General features: G+C 44.2%; 1 protein-coding gene across 4 annotated transcripts in view; it reads right to left on the reverse strand.

Annotated features, from left to right (window-relative positions):
* The window catches only part of Rftn1 (raftlin, lipid raft linker 1), a 199,561-nt gene that overhangs the window by 99,931 nt on the left and 82,963 nt on the right, over positions 1–16,667 (reverse strand). For all 4 annotated transcript variants that reach the window (XM_021217944.1, XM_029531498.1, XM_029531497.1 and 1 more), the window contains exon 3: positions 13,393–13,579. In XM_021217944.1, the coding sequence (XP_021073603.1) occupies positions 13,393–13,579 (187 nt within the window). The remainder of the gene's footprint in view (positions 1–13,392; positions 13,580–16,667) is intronic.

The following is a 16,667-nucleotide window of genomic DNA, read 5'->3' on the forward strand; positions in this document are numbered from 1 at the left end:
GAGATGCTGACCCTGGACTGGAGATGCTGACCCTGAACTGGAGATGCTGACCCTGGACTGGAGATGCTGACGCTGGACTGAAGATGCTGACCCTGGACTGGAGATTCTGACCATGGACTGGAGATGCTGACCCTGAACTGGAGATGCTGACCCTGGACTGGAGATGCTGACGCTGGACTGGAGATGCTGACCCTGGATGGGAGATTCTGACCATGGACTGGAGATGCTGACTCTGGACTGGAGATGCTGACCACGGACTAGAGACTCTGACCATGGACTGGAGACGCTGATACTTCTGGCCCACCAGCCACACTTGGAGCAGCAAACCTTTTGCTCAGAAACCACAAGTCTGACCCTGAGGCTTCCTTTGGGTTCACTGTCTCTACATGATTTTAACCTCACCTCCTCTAAGGAAAAGCTTGTATGAGACGCTAATGTCTCACATACGCTATAAATCATACAAACAAGCCGTTAGAACACCGAGGGGCCGAGAGACAAGTGGAACAAGCGTGATCAACGGTGGCCACAGGAAGTCTGCATGACTAAAGCTGGCATCTCAAGGCACAAATGTCCACTTGAAATGAGGCTCCTTCTTACATATAATGGAAGGCTGTGTATGTTTCAAAAAGGCTTTTCGTTAATTTTAAGTTTCAAGTTAGATCTCAATGAATGTGGTACTTTAACTCACTCTGTGCCCACCCCAACCCCCCAACTTCTTATGAACATAAAGAGCTAAGGTGGCCATTTCAATGTGTCTGGGGATGGGTGACTAGAACAGGGCTATTATTCTCAATCTGCAATCACATCACAGGACTTCTAAAGCCATGTGTATATTTTGTGAGTTATCTGACATTTTTTTTTGTTTGTTTGTTTTTGTTTTTGTTTTTTTCGAGACAGGATTTCTCTGTACAGCCCTGGCTGTCCTGGAACTCACTCTGTAGACCAGGCTGGCCTCGAACTCAGAAATCTGCCTGCCTCTGCCTTCCAAGTTCTGGGATTAAAGGTGCGTGCCACCACTGCCCGGCTTGACATTCTTATACACATATATCATTGTACTGTATTCGCACGTAACCCTCAATCCTTCCCTCCCCCAGCTATTTCTCCCTTCCTGCAGGTTGCTTTTCCCCTGGAATGTCGTATGCATATATACATACATATTTAAATCTACATTCAGTATACTCTATACATAAGGGAAAACATGAAGTGGTTTAGAGTGTGTACCGCTCTTGCAGAGGATCCAAGTTCAGTTCCCAGCGTACGCATCAGGTGGCTCACATTTGCCTATTAACTCCAGCTCCAGGGTCTCTAACAACTCTATCCAATGGAGGTATCCACCCCTACTGCACATATACACCGTGGAACTTGCTATTGATTATAAATTTTAATAAATCTTTATAAAATAAATCTTCCTTTTAAAAAAAGAGAGAACGTGAGATATTTTGCCTTTTCACCATCACCTTACCATAATAGACTATTTTAGTTAAAATAATCCACAGATCAACTTTTTGGAGATCTTAGCTGAAAGTGTTTCTCTGAACGGAGCCATTTCCAGAGAGCCTTCCTGCTCCAAACCGGATGAGCAGGTTGTTTCTGATGCCAGGACAGCTACAACTTAATCAGTACCCAAACAGCAGAGACTACTGACTCCATTTTCCTCCTAAAGTCTCTGAAAATAACTATAAAAAGTAGTCTCCGTTCCCCCTCTGTGCTGGGTGTGCCTTTTCCACGCATGTCACCGCTGCCAACCTAGCACAGATGTCTCAAAATGACTTCAAAGCTCTAAGCGGGTTACTTCTAACAATAATATTGAACCCCATGTTCTTGAAAATATAAGGTGAAAATTATCCTCAAATTACTAGGTTAATGTAATTACAGTTTCAGAGGGTTTTACTGTGACCTGCAGAAAATCATTCTCGGCTTCACATAAAACAAAAGGAAAGAAAAGAAAAAAAGAAAAGAACAAAAGTAACCATGATCCTGAAGAACTGTTCTCTTACTACTATACATGCTACACATTTATTGTAATCATTGATAAGGGTTGGGGATATACGTCAGGTAGAAAATGTGTTTAACAATTGTAAAGCCCTGGGTCTGATCCGAGCAAGGGAGAAAGATAATGCAGAACCCAATAAATAAAGGAAAGAAACAATAAAGAATCTTCGGGCTAGAGAGACGACTCAGGGGTTATGAGCATTTGCTGTTCCTTGAGAGGACTTAAGTTCAGTTTCCAGCACCCATGTTGAAGAGCTCATGAACACCTGTAACTTCAGCTCCAGGGAGATCCAATGCCTTTTCTGCCCTCCACAGGTACCCGCAGTCACATGCATCTATCCACACACGCACACACGATCACACATAAATCTCTCTTAAAAATCAGGAACAAATTAAGACATATATGGTGGTAAAATTAGGTTAGTATAGAAAATGTTTTCAGCTAAGTTGGCTTCCTATAAAGAAAAAAAGGCAGAGGTCTGCCTTGCACGTAACTCTAACTCAGGCATTCTAAACTGGAAGCAGTCTTGTTCACCAGCAGATGTTTGGCCAAGTCTGGAGGCACCTGTGACTGGTACAAGTATGTGATGGGAATGAGTTACCACCAACCTGCAGATGCTAAGAATGACCTGTAAGGCACAGACAGTGACGCTCAATGATCCTATTCAAAAATGTCAAACATCAAGGTTGAAAAACTCTACCCTAAAACATAACCCCCAATCCTACTGCTAGCCCTATTAAAAGAGCAACAGTCTTAAAAGTAGGCAGTCATGGAGAATCTTTGCTCCTACACCCATGGCAACCTGTACAAGTGGCCCTTCTGGGGTTCTCGTTCTTCATTTCAGCTTCAAGACTAAAGACAATGCTGTATAGTGACACAATGTGCAAGGGCTCTGTAGTAGGAAGCCGCTCTCGTGATTACTGACAAAGACTGAATCTCATCTGCAGCGGGCAAGTAGGTTTTTCATTTCCTGTATGACCTGGGTTAGTGGGCACAGCAATTCTGGGAACTTAAGCAATACGGGTTTAAGAATGAACATACCAAAGAATGCACATGTACCATAAACTTCCCTCTGCAAAGATGATCTCACCTCCTCCTCTTCCTCCTCTCAATTAAAAAAAAAAAAAAAAAAAGGCAACTCGTTCACAAGACACAGAAGGCACCACACCAGCCCATGTTCACTCAGACAGAGGGGAGAGACAATAACGCATTCGGCCCCAGCACTATCCCCTGCAGAATGTGACCAGACCCTGGCGGCCAGAGGCATGACCACCCCAAAAGCTCCAGACAGTCTGTGCCAGCAGTTCCGTGTGGAGACCAGCCTGCGGTTGAGCATGGCCTCTGCTCCTCTAGTCCCTCCACAGAGACAAACCAGACCTGGCGGGATTCCCCAAGGCCACTTCCACAAACCACAGGGCCCGTGAGGCCAAAAGTGGTGTCTTTCTACACCGAGAGTCTTAGGTACTTCCCCCATGTGACCTTCATCCACGCCACCTCAGTACCGAAAAGTCATCAATAAGTCCTGCTTCCCTTTTCTGGGATATAAAGTGGAAAGTTGGTAATAAGGGAAAAGAATAATGTCTTTTTGCTACAAATGGTGTACGTATGAAATCTTAGCTGAACACATAACAGCGTCTTCAACCAATATTGCAACAAAAACAACCATCATGAAGACACACCGAGGATTAATGACAATACTCAGTATACACAGGAATGTAGCAAAGGATGCTCAGACCCGCAGAAACAGGTGTCGAATGAATATGAGTTTCTAATTTGGATTTAAAGTCTATGTAGCCGTGTTAAGTTCCAGCTCATGGTGGATGAATAGGAAGGAAATGAAATGATAAACCTTCTCGCGTTTACACCTATATAAAAAAAATGGGTCGATCTTCCAACCATTTAAAGTATTATATAAAATGCTTGCACAGACTAGAAGGACATCCATCTTACTGAGATCTACAGGACATGGAAATCACTAACAATGTCCTCATATGCATCTGAAAGTTATTTCTCACCTGCTTCTTATTGTATTCTTATTGAAAACGTAAAATTTAACTAGTACTAGTGTTTAGTTAGTACTACCACCCGTAAAGTCCATCATATTGTCAAAGAGGAGGAAAGACTTCTATGAAAAAATAAAAAGTATGTCAGGAAGATTTAAGGCAAGACCGTCTGAATTCTTAAATTTAGTATAAATAAGACATACAAGTCCAAAACACTTAAATGAAAGTATTTGCAACTGAATTACTGTTCTGTATGCATATGGCCATCAAAATCCTGTCTCACTGTCCACTCTGGCCCCCTTCAGTGCCACAGAATAAGTCTCCCTCCTAGAGCATCCAGTGTTTGAAGAGTGGCTGCCTGTGTAGGAGGAAGGGTCCTTATCTTATTTAAAAACGGGCGCAGATACTTCAGAGTGCCGTGGCGTTCATATATATTTTACCATCAACAGGAAACTCAAAGGAAAGCAGTGCTCCTGCATCTGCGTGGGAGCTGCCTGCTCCCTGTTCTCTGGCACTCTAGAATACTAGTGGGGAAACACTGGAAAGCACTCGAATGCTAATTTTACAAAAAATAAAAATAAATTGGGAAAGACCCGTGCAACCAGAGCTCCCAGCTCGGAGGCCAGGGGAGATGCGTCTCTACGCAAACAAACTCGTCTCTTCTCTTTTCTCTGCTTTGGACAAAGGCCCAACATTTCGGAGGAAGAGGATGAAAAAAATGGAGCCAGACGTTTAGGGGTGTGGATTGGAAAAAAAAAAAAATCTCTTTCCCCTGGAGGACATGGCTTGATGCTAGCATATTAAGGAAAGTGCAAACACAATAATTAACAAGGAATCCTGCGACTTTAACACACTGGAAAGGGTGTTGTTCCTGGGGACCCAGGAAATAAGAAGAATAAATTAGAGTAGGCTGGGTGATACTGTGGAGCTCCCGGGGGCTGTGAAGGGGCAGCAGAGAGTTAATCAGGTTTGACACATACCTTGGGAAGCCGAGGAACCAATGGGCACCTTTCCTATTTCTGAATCCACAATAATGAACTCCACTGAACAGACACCTACTTATTTATTCTCTGCTCAGATTGCAGAATCAAGCTTCTAGCTTCCTGGGTTTCTCTGCTGTCTGGAAACAAGCCTGCTGCTGTGGCTACCCGTCAGAGTAACACATGTCAATCACCATCAAGCCCACATCGCCGACTCTCTCTTCCCCAAGTGTGATTCTAACAATCAGCGAGCTCCACGCTGATCCCCAAGCCTTGAGTGCGAACATTTTCTAGGGCACACTCTGGTAGACTGCTTTCACCCTCTGCGCATTTCCCTTGATTATGAAGCCTCTTTCCAGAAGCCCTATAATTCTCCCAAGAGTTGAAGTAATTGGTAAAAATTAGAGATGAAGGGATATGGAGCCCACTTAAAGGGGACACTTGCGGCTATAATTTTTAAAAAGAATTTTCCTTTTAGTTCCAATATAATTCTGCACTTTTCCAATTTTGCCCTTTTCAAATGCCAAAGAAAATGTTCCTGTTATCTTGTGGGCCATGAAAAAGGCAACGTAATGCATTCATGCTCCACTTAAGGTCTACAAAGAATTCCCTTCCTGTGAAGGGCATCCTTTAGATGCTTCTTTTAAAAACCGAAAAAGAATACACAAACACTCCTGTTATTCTGGCCTATGAAAGGTAGGTGTGTGTGTGTGTGCGCGTGTGCATGTGTGTATGTGTGCGAGTGTGTATTCTGTTATCTACAGTCCATACTATGCAGCTGTATTATCAAGATATCATCTCACTATTGGCAAATAACAAGTCAAATACTGAGCAATCTGTAATTGATTTACTATTAATTGATTTATTATTTTTTTTTAGTGAAGAATTGCAGCTAAATCCCAAGGCATGACCTTAATATTTGAATCTTTTAAAAACTGTTATGATTTTTCTATTTCATGTATCGAGTACCTTTACTGTACATAGGTAAGTGCCCCGTGTACAGCCCGATTCCAGGAGAGGATGCTGGATCTCCCTGGAATTAGAGTTAGGGATGGTTTGGAGCGGACATGGGAGAGCCTGGGAACTAAACCTGGCTCTTCTCCAGGAGCAACAAGGACTTTTCACTGCTGAGCCATCACTCCAGCCCCTGTTGTTCTTTAGAAAACAGCAAAAAAAGGTTTATTTTTGAATTTTTATTTAAGTGCATAGGTACTGTATGCCACATGTGTATAGGTACCACTGCAAATCAGAAGAGGGTGCCAGATCCCTTGCAACTGGAGTTACAAGTGGTTGAAGGTCGCTCAACATGGGCACTGGAATCGAATGTGTGTCCTCTGGAATAACAGTAAAAATCCACTTAACCACTGAGCCATCGCTCTAGCTCTGAGGGCATAATTTTATCAGACTCTATTTTATGAAAACTATTGAGCAATGCTCCTGGTACTCACAGGAGTGATGAGACTCCAGAGATGGAGGAAGATTCAGCAAGGATGATGGGAGAAGCCAACAGGTAGAGTACAACCACTGATTTCTGAGAAATCCAAAATCTACTGTGACTGAAAGGGAGAACAGGCCCCCACACGGTATACCTCAGTTAGGGTTCCTATTGCTGTGAAGAGACAACATGGCCACAGCAGCTCTTATAAAGAAAAACTGAACTGGAGCTGGCTCACAGTTTCATAGGATTGGTCCATTATTGTCATGGTGGCGTGCAGACAGACATGGTACCCGAGAAGGAACTGAGTATTCTACATCTTGATCTGCAGGCAGCGGGAGACTGGGCTACCCTGGCTACCTCCAAGCCCATCCCCATAGGGACACAGTTTCCCCAACAAGGTCACACCTAATAGTGTCACTCCCTATGCCACAAGCATTCAAACACATGAATCTACGGGGAACCATTCCTACTCAAATCACCAAAAGGTCCACGTTCAACATAATACAGTAACATAGTGCAGAAATCTCTCTGGACACAAGACAGCAGCCAGAGGGATGTGTTAAAGGTAACATTCAAAAAAGAAAGGTTTTCACATAAAAATCCAAACTTCTGGATTTTCATGGAGATAGTAAGTGTATAAGAGATGGTAATGACAGCACAGAACAAGGCACTAGGTCTCTCCTCATTCAGAGGACCTGGCCCCTGTAGGCACCTGCATTGTCTTAGACAGACGGAAGGGACTCCAGAATTTTAGACTCTGCCACAAGAGGAGAAATGAGGAGTAGGGGGTTGAACATTTATTGAGATTTCTTTTCCTGGAAACTAAGCAACAAAAAGCCGTTAAGAACAGCCTTTCTCAGCATCACTTGACCCTGGGTGGCAGCGTTGGCTCATCAGGAATCTGTGGTGCTCCTAAGTACTTGGGAGGACAGCTTGCCAGTGGGGTCTGAGAGGAAAACTGCCTCAGATTCCATCATATTGTTGACTCAGAACGAAACTGCTTGCTATCCATCTCAGCGGCCAACTGCACATTCCCAAAGGATCCTTGCAGTAATCAGGCAGCATGGGGGCATGGCAGCCTTGGCTGGACCAGCGATGGAGCAGGATCCAGTCAGCCTTGTTCCAGTCTCCAGCTTCTTCTGCCTCTGCCTCTTCTCTGTGGTCTACACGCTGCTTTCCCACACTTCAGGCTGTCCTGAGGCAGGCTCCTTGCCTGAAAGGTCCTATCCCCTATGGCTGTCCCTGTCCAAATCTACCCACCTCTCCAGATACAGAGCTAATGAAGAGCTCTGGGCTTCCATTTCAAAGTGGCTCCCCCACTGACAAAATCCTGGTAACGATGCACACCAAGACCTACCTGCCATTTGGACACCACCACAATTGTGCATACAGTTGAAAGCCCATGCAAGGCAAGTTTCTTAAGACCTAGTAGGAACTTCTTTAGAGTCATCGTTAAGACAGTAGAATTACACAACACACATTTATCTTTAAAATTCAATTTCTAAGGATGTTTGTTACATAATACAATGTTAATTATCTTAGTCAACAGACAGATGGGCCACAGAACGGTCTCCAAGGGAAGAAGGGAGTTCCCACAGATGCCTTTCAACTGACAAGCACTGCACCACCCCGGAGAGGATTGCACGGTAAAACCAAACCAGCTTAAGGCTTCACTGCAGGGAAACTACAGTCCAATCTAGTCCCGAAGGAAAGCGCACTGGCCACGTAGAAGCACTCGGCGGTACTGCGTTTCGTGGAAACTTGAAAAACTTACCAACTTTGACTAGATGCATGCTGTGCTGTCTGCATCAGCTCTAGCTTTCCTGTGAGCTTCATAACCGTAGGCCAAAAGGCAGCTCCCTACCAAAAGCCCGGTCCCTGTCCCACACTAGGTACAACTCTCAGAAACCTGAGTCCAAGTAGTTTGGTCAGTGATAGAAGCCCTATCCATACAATGAAAGCTCAGAACGAGCCCTGCTTGTGAACTAAACAATATAGTGGCTGGGAACTGGAGCATCCTGGTACATTTCTGCAGCCACCACTGTAAAAACTTGTGTTTTTGACATGACACTCAACAACCAACTTCTCTTAGCCTTGAAGTTTTAAAATCTTTGGCAACTCACTGGAGGAAAAGTGCACAGAAAAAAAAAAAAAGGTAACTTCACTATGCTTAGAATTCAGACAAAATGTAACTATATCGTGTGTTTAAAAAAAAAAAGGAGGAAACACTAAGAGATCTTAAGAAAGAATGATGGGAGGGAGGTACAGTCTTCTCATTTATTCAAGATCACATGTTCAACTATTCATGCTGGAGTCACTTTGCCCAGCAACGGTTTAACTGGATTCAATACACTCAGCTCAAGAACAATCGACACATTTGCGCAGTTTGAGCTGCCATCTTGAAATGGAATGGCAGTTAACATGAATTTCAAAAGAAAAGAGCTGAGAATGTTTTTTGCAGTTTTGAGTGAAATCTGCCAAAAGTTGGTGTTCAGGGGCACTGTCGCTGAGCTAAGCCTTGCCTTTAGGGGGACTTGGTAATGGTTTTAGTCTGTAGAGATGTTCTCCAGTTACCTGCATGGTGCTACAGAGCATTTCCACATGAGACTTAAATAAACTCTTCCCATCTCGTGCTCAATATTCCCGTGTGCCCAGAAGTGACATTCAGGGCCCAGCCAGAAGGATCAGCAGGGAAAGGCTGCCAGGTTGGTAACTTGAGAACCCATTCCTTCAAACTGTCTTCTCTCCTCCATGTGTGTATATACACAGACATACACACAAAATAAAGACAAAATCATTTTAGATCTAAGGAAATATGGCCCAGGTTAAAATATAGCTTCTCTTTTAGCAGGAGGGTGACAAGAGGCGTGTCATGAGAATTTTATCAACCAGACTGTTGGTTCCTGGGAAGCAAGTGCTATATCTAACTCAGGCCTCTTCTTTCCCCACCAGGAAACAAAGTCTTAAGGAGCCCCCAGAACCCCCTGTTTTATCATTCTTTGCAGGTAACCTGTTTTACAAACCTAGAGGTTTGTGGCAACCCTGCTGGGCCCACCTACTGACATTATTTTCCTAACAGATCCTAATGATTAGGATCTTTTAGCAATAAACTACCTTTTAAACTGAGGTGTGTGCATTTTAAAAAAAAAGAAGAAGAATGTAATGCTACTCTAAACTTACTAAAAATATTTATTGCCCAGTGTATAGATAGCTGTTACATGTACTGGAAAGCAAAAAAATAAAAGTGACTTACTTTATTTGTGATGTCTGTCACAATGGCCCAGACATAAACGAACAACATCTATGGTAATCTCACAACCTTAGTAAGTATCTGAGGATGGATGGATGGGTGGATGGATGGATGATAGATGGAAAGATGGGCAGATGGGCTGATGGGTTGATGGATGGGTAGATGGATGGATGGATGATGGATGGATGGATGGACAGATGGGTGGGTGGATGGACAGATGGATGGATGGATATAAGCTTTAATCCAGTTGTTTTTCTCTCTTTGTATCATTGCATTCCCCAAAGTCTACTTGGTTGCCAAAAACTTTGTGTTCACCTACCACGTTTTAAGTAGTTGTTCTTCTGTGGTGGTTCTAGTCAGGTATACACGTCACTTGTCTAGCCAGTAAAGCAGATAGATTGTTCTGTGAGATCTCCTTCAGTGTGCCTACTTGGGAAATATTAACTAGGCACTCATTCCTTTTTTTTCAGTGCTAAATAATTTCACTTAACAGTATTTATGGCTGTCAGACGTTGGCAGTCTCTGCTAAAAGTGTTGCTTTACCTATTCATATTAAAAATTAATCACGCAAGCTTTCTTCTGTTTTTATTTCTTCAACTACCTGCTGATACAGCTTTGGGGGCTTCTGTTTGCTTGCTTGCCATTGTGTGGTGGTGGTGGGTTCCTGATGCAGAAACATGCTGTTGCTGGAGAGGAAAGCACCTTAGAGAATATTTCTTATAACGACCGTGCTTGAACCGTCTGCCTCCTCCTGTCCGACAGCATCCAGGATGAAACTGGGAGATCCACTGGCCATGTTTCCTTTGGTACACTATCAGATTTTTCAGCTTTCTTTCAAAAAAAAAAAAAAAGTCAGTTCCAAGGACTCAACACAAAGTCAATGGAGACGTCTGTGTCTCTTGTATCAGGAGATGGAGTGTATCCGAGCCAGTGATACAGCACACCGTGCATCCTGGGTCAGAGAGTGAGTCCAGCCAAGGAGGCTGTCATCCTCTTCCTTGGAAAACCCTCCCACACACCCTTGCCTTGACCTTGAAAACCTTATTTTCTCCTGCCCTGTCTAACCCCTGTCTAACCCCCGGCTCTCCTGGCTGGCACGTAAGGACTGAACAGTGGCATTCACACCCAGCTCACCTGACTACACGACTGAACATGCCTTGCGAACTGTATGTTACAAACTCCTCACTGTGCCAATTATACAACGACAGGCTCAGAAAATTCCACTTGTGCTCCCTGACACTCTCCCACTTCCAGCGACCTCACACCACCTACAACATGGACCCTCCAGCCAGGGACCTTCTGGAGGGCCCCTTCTTCACTTTTCTCTGTACCTAAAGCTGTCCCAGAAAGAAGAGCAGAAAACCCTAACAGTGTGGGTAATAGATAAGAATGAGTCAGGTCTTCTCCATTCTTGTGAATGGGCGTGAGCTCAAAGTGTGAGCTCAGCATGGCATGAGCATCACTTGGGACCACACTGGAGATGCAACATCCCAGGCCTGACTGCAGACCTGCTGACTCATGATGTTCTTTAACAGCACCCCTACAAGAGCTGCAGACTGATTAGCTTGAGGGTGCTACTCTGGGTGTAGGTGGAAGAAGGGACATATCTTCATATGTGTCAGTGTGTTTGTAATATACATATTTCATCCAACTCCTGTGTTGCCATCACCTCCCACAGCAGAGCACACAGAGAATGCCCCTGAAATCTGATGCCAGGGGGCTTGTCCTCCTCTAAACACCAAGACAAAAGACCAGCATAATAAACAGCTTCACTGGTACCTTGGGTTATACAACACATATACCACACAGTGAGCCTGTTTTGTTTTATTTCTTTTCAAATAATAATGACTTTTCCCCGATGGCTGTTGGATAAGAAGGGGAGCGTGGGAAATGAAAGGACCTCCCCTAAGATCATCTGAGGCAAGAACACAGGCACAGGAGATGGTTTCCTGGTGTGACAGGGCAAAGGTTCCTTCATCTTGTCTCAGTGAATGAGCCCCCCCCCCCTTTTTCTACACCTGATGAGAAAGTTCTAGAAACCTGGGATTGAAATCCCCCAGTTAACTGCATGGTTTTGGCTTCTGTTAAGCTGCTTGCTTGCTTTACTGCCCCCTGCAACTGCCAACCAGGATGTAGATTTTCTGCGTCTTGGCATCTTTGCCTTTAAAAGTTCCCTGTTACATACATGAGGCTGCTCTGTGAGAAGAGTTTTTTCTCAGGCAGTGGCTGGTGGCTTAATACAGACTCTCAATTTAAACTTTGGTCATGCTGCACAGTGACTGGGTCTTTACCCTGAAAATCTAGGAATAAATCAGGATTTCCATTTCATGATCCAATGATGCAGACAGGATTATAGTTATCACATGTGACATACAAGGAATGCTCAGTTAACATAAGCTGTTGTCCTTATGTGCACACCCTGTGTCTGTGTGAATTAATACCACCATGGACCCCAGAATAATTTCCTCATGTGATTATATCAGATATTGATCCATGGCTAACAGACACAAAGAAACCAATATGTGTAGAACGCAGACACCGCAAAGTGTCATCATACAAACAACACAGTGACCCAGGACTGTCACAACAACAAGAATCACCTGGTAAGCCACTTAGCATGTCACCTCAGGCTCCACAGGTGTCTGTGAATATGCTAGGTCTGTGTTGTGTCTGCTGCAAAGACTGTTACAAAGATGAACACAACTTGCTTACCCTTTCCTTTAAAACACAAGCTTTGCTGCATATTTTTCCCCGACATAGCTGGCCAGAGGGTAGATCCAGTTTCCATTCTCAGACTTAAGCTTATTTACTTACATGTTCATTAAGCTAGAGTCTCATGTAACATAAACTAGCCTGGGACTCACTATGTAGCTGAGGCTAGACCTTCAACTCCTGCTCTTTCTGCTTTCTCCTTCTAAGTGATGGGATCACAGGTCTCCACAACCGCGCCCAGCTTCAAAGTTCATTATTATAAAAGCAGCTAGATCTACTGTCCTTTCTGCTTTTATCATTATTTCTTAAGCATTTAAAACGAGTATTGCTCTTTTCGAAAGACTAAGCCAGCCTCTTTTCCCACTCAGGCATAAGTCAAGACTCAAAAGTAACACTCAATTGGACAAACCAGACGGAAAAGCACACTCAAACCATCTTGTCTTAAAAGTTAAAATCAAGACCAGCTCAATGAGAGCATTGGGAGCGGGGTGGAAGGTGGAGGGTGGGTGTGGGAGATAGGAGGTGGGAGATAGAAAATGGGAGGTGAGAGATAGGAGGTGGGTGTGGGAGACAGGAGGTGGGGGTGAGAAGGTCTGTCCTTCAGAGGCCATTGACAGAACATCTGGCAGGTTATAACTTGTGAAGTATTTCTAAACTTGGAGAGAAACATTGAACTTGTATAAAGCCTCTAATAAAATGTTGTTTCTAGCCATGGATTTTCAGATTAATGGCTTTATTATAGTTTTACTTGCTGTTTGATTCTGGAAGCACACATCTGCAGAGAAGACATTATTCTAGCTAAGTTTTGCCCATAAATTAAAAGGGGGGGGCGTGAGCTTGAATTCTACTTGCAGTCAGATGTGGCGTTTGTTTCTTGCCACAGTATGCCACAGAACTTCTTGACCTTTTTGATTTACTCCACCACAATGCAGGGCCTAGGGACAGCAGGCAAATCCATCCATCCTCCCTCCCGGATCTCCACATGATAGGATGCTAATGGGTGTTGGGTACCTTACCTGTTGGTTTTCTTGACCAGGATGGCCCGAAAGATGTGCTCCAAGAGGATCTTCTCTTGCCTGTGTGTTGGCTGCACAAATGGGTGCAGGGCGGCCAGTGAGAAGCCCTGCTGGTACAGCTCCAGGAGCTGGTCAGGCAGGTCCCGCAGAGAGGCTAACCTCGTGGCTGAGGATCTCGGCAGCTCCGCTAGGAACAGGGAGAAAAGGAGGCCATCAGAGACCCATCAGCACAATCCTCCAAACCATGACTATGTCCCTCTCCCTCGGGACTCGCGAGGACTTTCCGGGTCACTGTTTTCCAGACAAGCCTTCCACAGACTTTATAAACAGCTGTCTTCTCCCACTTCATGTAAAGGCATCAATAACAGACAAGTAGAAAGCTCTCTACCTACTGAGCCTCCTCTCCAGCCTATTTGTTAATATGAGCAGGGTAAACAAGGTCAAAATTCGTGTACGTAGAAAGTCTACATGCAAGCCCTCAGCCGTTTCCCTAGAGGCAATGACTGTGACCTATTTTAAGATATGCATTGGCAATTGCTAATTTATCTATGACAGGCCCGCCTGTCTATCCCCTTTTATATAAGTATCAGAATAACTTTATATACCTGTTCTATGTTGCTTCAAAGTATTCCATAGAAAAAGATATTGTTGGACTGGGCATGGTGTTCACACTTGGTCTGCTCTGGTTTAATGACACAAGGACTCACTCTGTAGACCAGGCTAGCCTCCGACACTCATGTGAGCCTCCTGCCTCAGGTTCCTAGGTGCACAGAGCACTTCCTGCTTTATTTTTTGTAGATCTATTTACGTGTTACATTAGTGATTATAAAAGCTTTCGTTTCTTCATGGCTTTAATAAGAATATCATCCCTATATGATTTCACACGCACACATATATAACACGTTCAGAAAACACATTTCTAAAGCTGGGTTTCCTGGTGCACGCTTGCCATTCCTGCACTGTGGAAGCTGAGGCAAAGGAGTTGTGAATCCAAGGCGAGTATGGGGCACATAGTGAGACCACACCTCAAAAGAAACGAGCCAAAGGCGTGACTGTGCTGAGTTACAGACAGTCATGGGCTCAGATAGCGCCAGACTTCTCCGTTCATAATGAAGTAAAGATTTACTTCTCTCTATAAAAGCTCCTCTTCCCATGCCCTGGAAAAATCTCATAATAAAAGGAAAGGAAAGAGAAAACGATCCCTATGTGGCGCAATCTCTACTTCCTATGCAATCCGTGGCTCGCCTTATTAAACCTTCCTGATTCAAACTGTGCATATGAGCTGTGGGACCTCTGCCCAGTTTTTATTGGATTATTGACCAAATTTCCACCCGGTCCACAGGAACTATTATAGAGAATTTAGTCCTTGATGATACAGGTTACAAGTGTGTCTCTCTCATCAATTCAATACTTTCCTTTTGATTTGGCAAAAGTTGAGTTGCATATGTTATTATAGCAAAAAAAATTTGGGAATATATAACTTTTCTGTTAATGCTTTCTAATAGATCACATTTTTTGCATGTAAATCTTAAATATATTTCAGATTTACTTTGCAAAGCATGCACTATGAATTCAACCCCCTGAAGGTTACCTACTTTCCCTTATTGATTTGAGAGGCGACTTTTCGCTGTAATGAATAGAGTTGTTTGTGACGGTAAATAAATTAACTTACTTGTGCTAAGCTCTCTTTCACCACCCTCATTTCATAAGTGTGTTTTTGGTCTGTTTCCTGAATTTTTTTTTTTCTGTTTAATTTCTAAACCTCCTTTAGTGTCTTTGGCAAAATCATTTTTAAAAATCAACTAACCAAGTTCCCCCTTCATTCTCTTAAAAAGGTGTTGATGTTTTTATTGAATCATATTCAAACTGTAGCTTAAGCGAGAGCATTAAAACCGAGCGGTTTCCACCACCGTGCTGTTAGTTGCTATCCACAACAACCCAGCGCCATTTTGATCTACTTGAGTTGTATTTTTGGTCCCTCAGGAGCATATTAAAATTTCGACACATGGATATTATATATTTATCAGGTTTTACTCCTAGTCATTTTGTATTTTTGTTTCTATAGAGTAACAGATTCTCTGGCTTCAGCTCCAAAATGCCCCTGCTGGGGAAGCAGACAGGCTCATGCAGGCTGCTGGAGTGAATCTCTGTGAGGGTAAGGCGCCTTAATCTCCTAGTGCATAGACACTCTGTGCAGGATCTCCACTGTTTGGAGCACTCCTCATGAATACACAGAAAGAGCACATGTGTCACAGGCACCCTGTGGTGACAAGGCAGTCACCAAGTCACCCCAGAAGCAAGCAGCACAGAGCTACTATCAATGGAGGGCCACCACCTCTCACTATGGGGCAGCTACATGGGTCCTGACAAGGATACCCTGTAAGACACTGTCCTTGACTTTCCAGATTGTTCCTTAGGGACACCATGGGCATCCCAGGTTCCTCCTCCCTTTGCATGACATCTCCATGGCATGACACTGTAAGCAGTATGTGCCCCCCACCCCCAGCAGACCTGCAGAATCCCTACTCTAGGAACAGACTCCTCAGCTTACTCTCCTGACCCCTAATCTGCCATGACACACTTGGGACTCGAGCAGCCCACAATGGTCAGTGACTTCACCTCACACTCAACTACTTAACAAGACCTCCAACTTCAGACTAGAATAAATGATTCAGGACACGAGCAGGCAACTTGTAAGATGGGACCTGATCTAGGCTGAACCCTGGCAGGTTCCCTCTGTTCCAGGTACTCTACAGCACAGCACAGGCTGGTTCCTGCTGGTTTCTCACTTTTGCAGGAGCAGAGCCTCAGTTTTGAGATTTTTAACATGTACTACAAAAATCTTCACCACGTAGCTCAAGCTGGCCCCAGCCTTACTATGTAGTCTCCAGGCTAACAGTGAATTCATGGTGGTCCTTCTGTCTCAGTTTCCCAAGTGCTGGGTTGCTCAAAGGAGCCACCAATACATAGATGGTCTTACTCACCCCTACACCCCTTCATCCCCTCTCTCTCTGGGCCTCCTTCATCCCCTTGCTCCCTGGTCCTTCTCCATCCCCTTGCTCCCTGGTCTTTCTCCATCCCCTTGCTCCCTGGTCCTTCCCCATCCCCTTGCTCCCTGGTCCTCTTCCATTCCCCAAATATTTCCTTCTATCTGCCCTCTTGTTCTGCTTCTTCCCTTCCTTTATTCCTTTAGACTCTCCCTTCTCCTTTCACAGTCCCTTTCTATTTTCACTTAAATCTCTCTCTCTCTCTCTCTCTCTCTCTCTCTCTCTCTC

This window comes from Mus pahari, chromosome 18, assembly GCF_900095145.1.
Source record: "Mus pahari chromosome 18, PAHARI_EIJ_v1.1, whole genome shotgun sequence".
Lineage (NCBI taxonomy): Eukaryota > Metazoa > Chordata > Mammalia > Rodentia > Muridae > Mus > Mus pahari.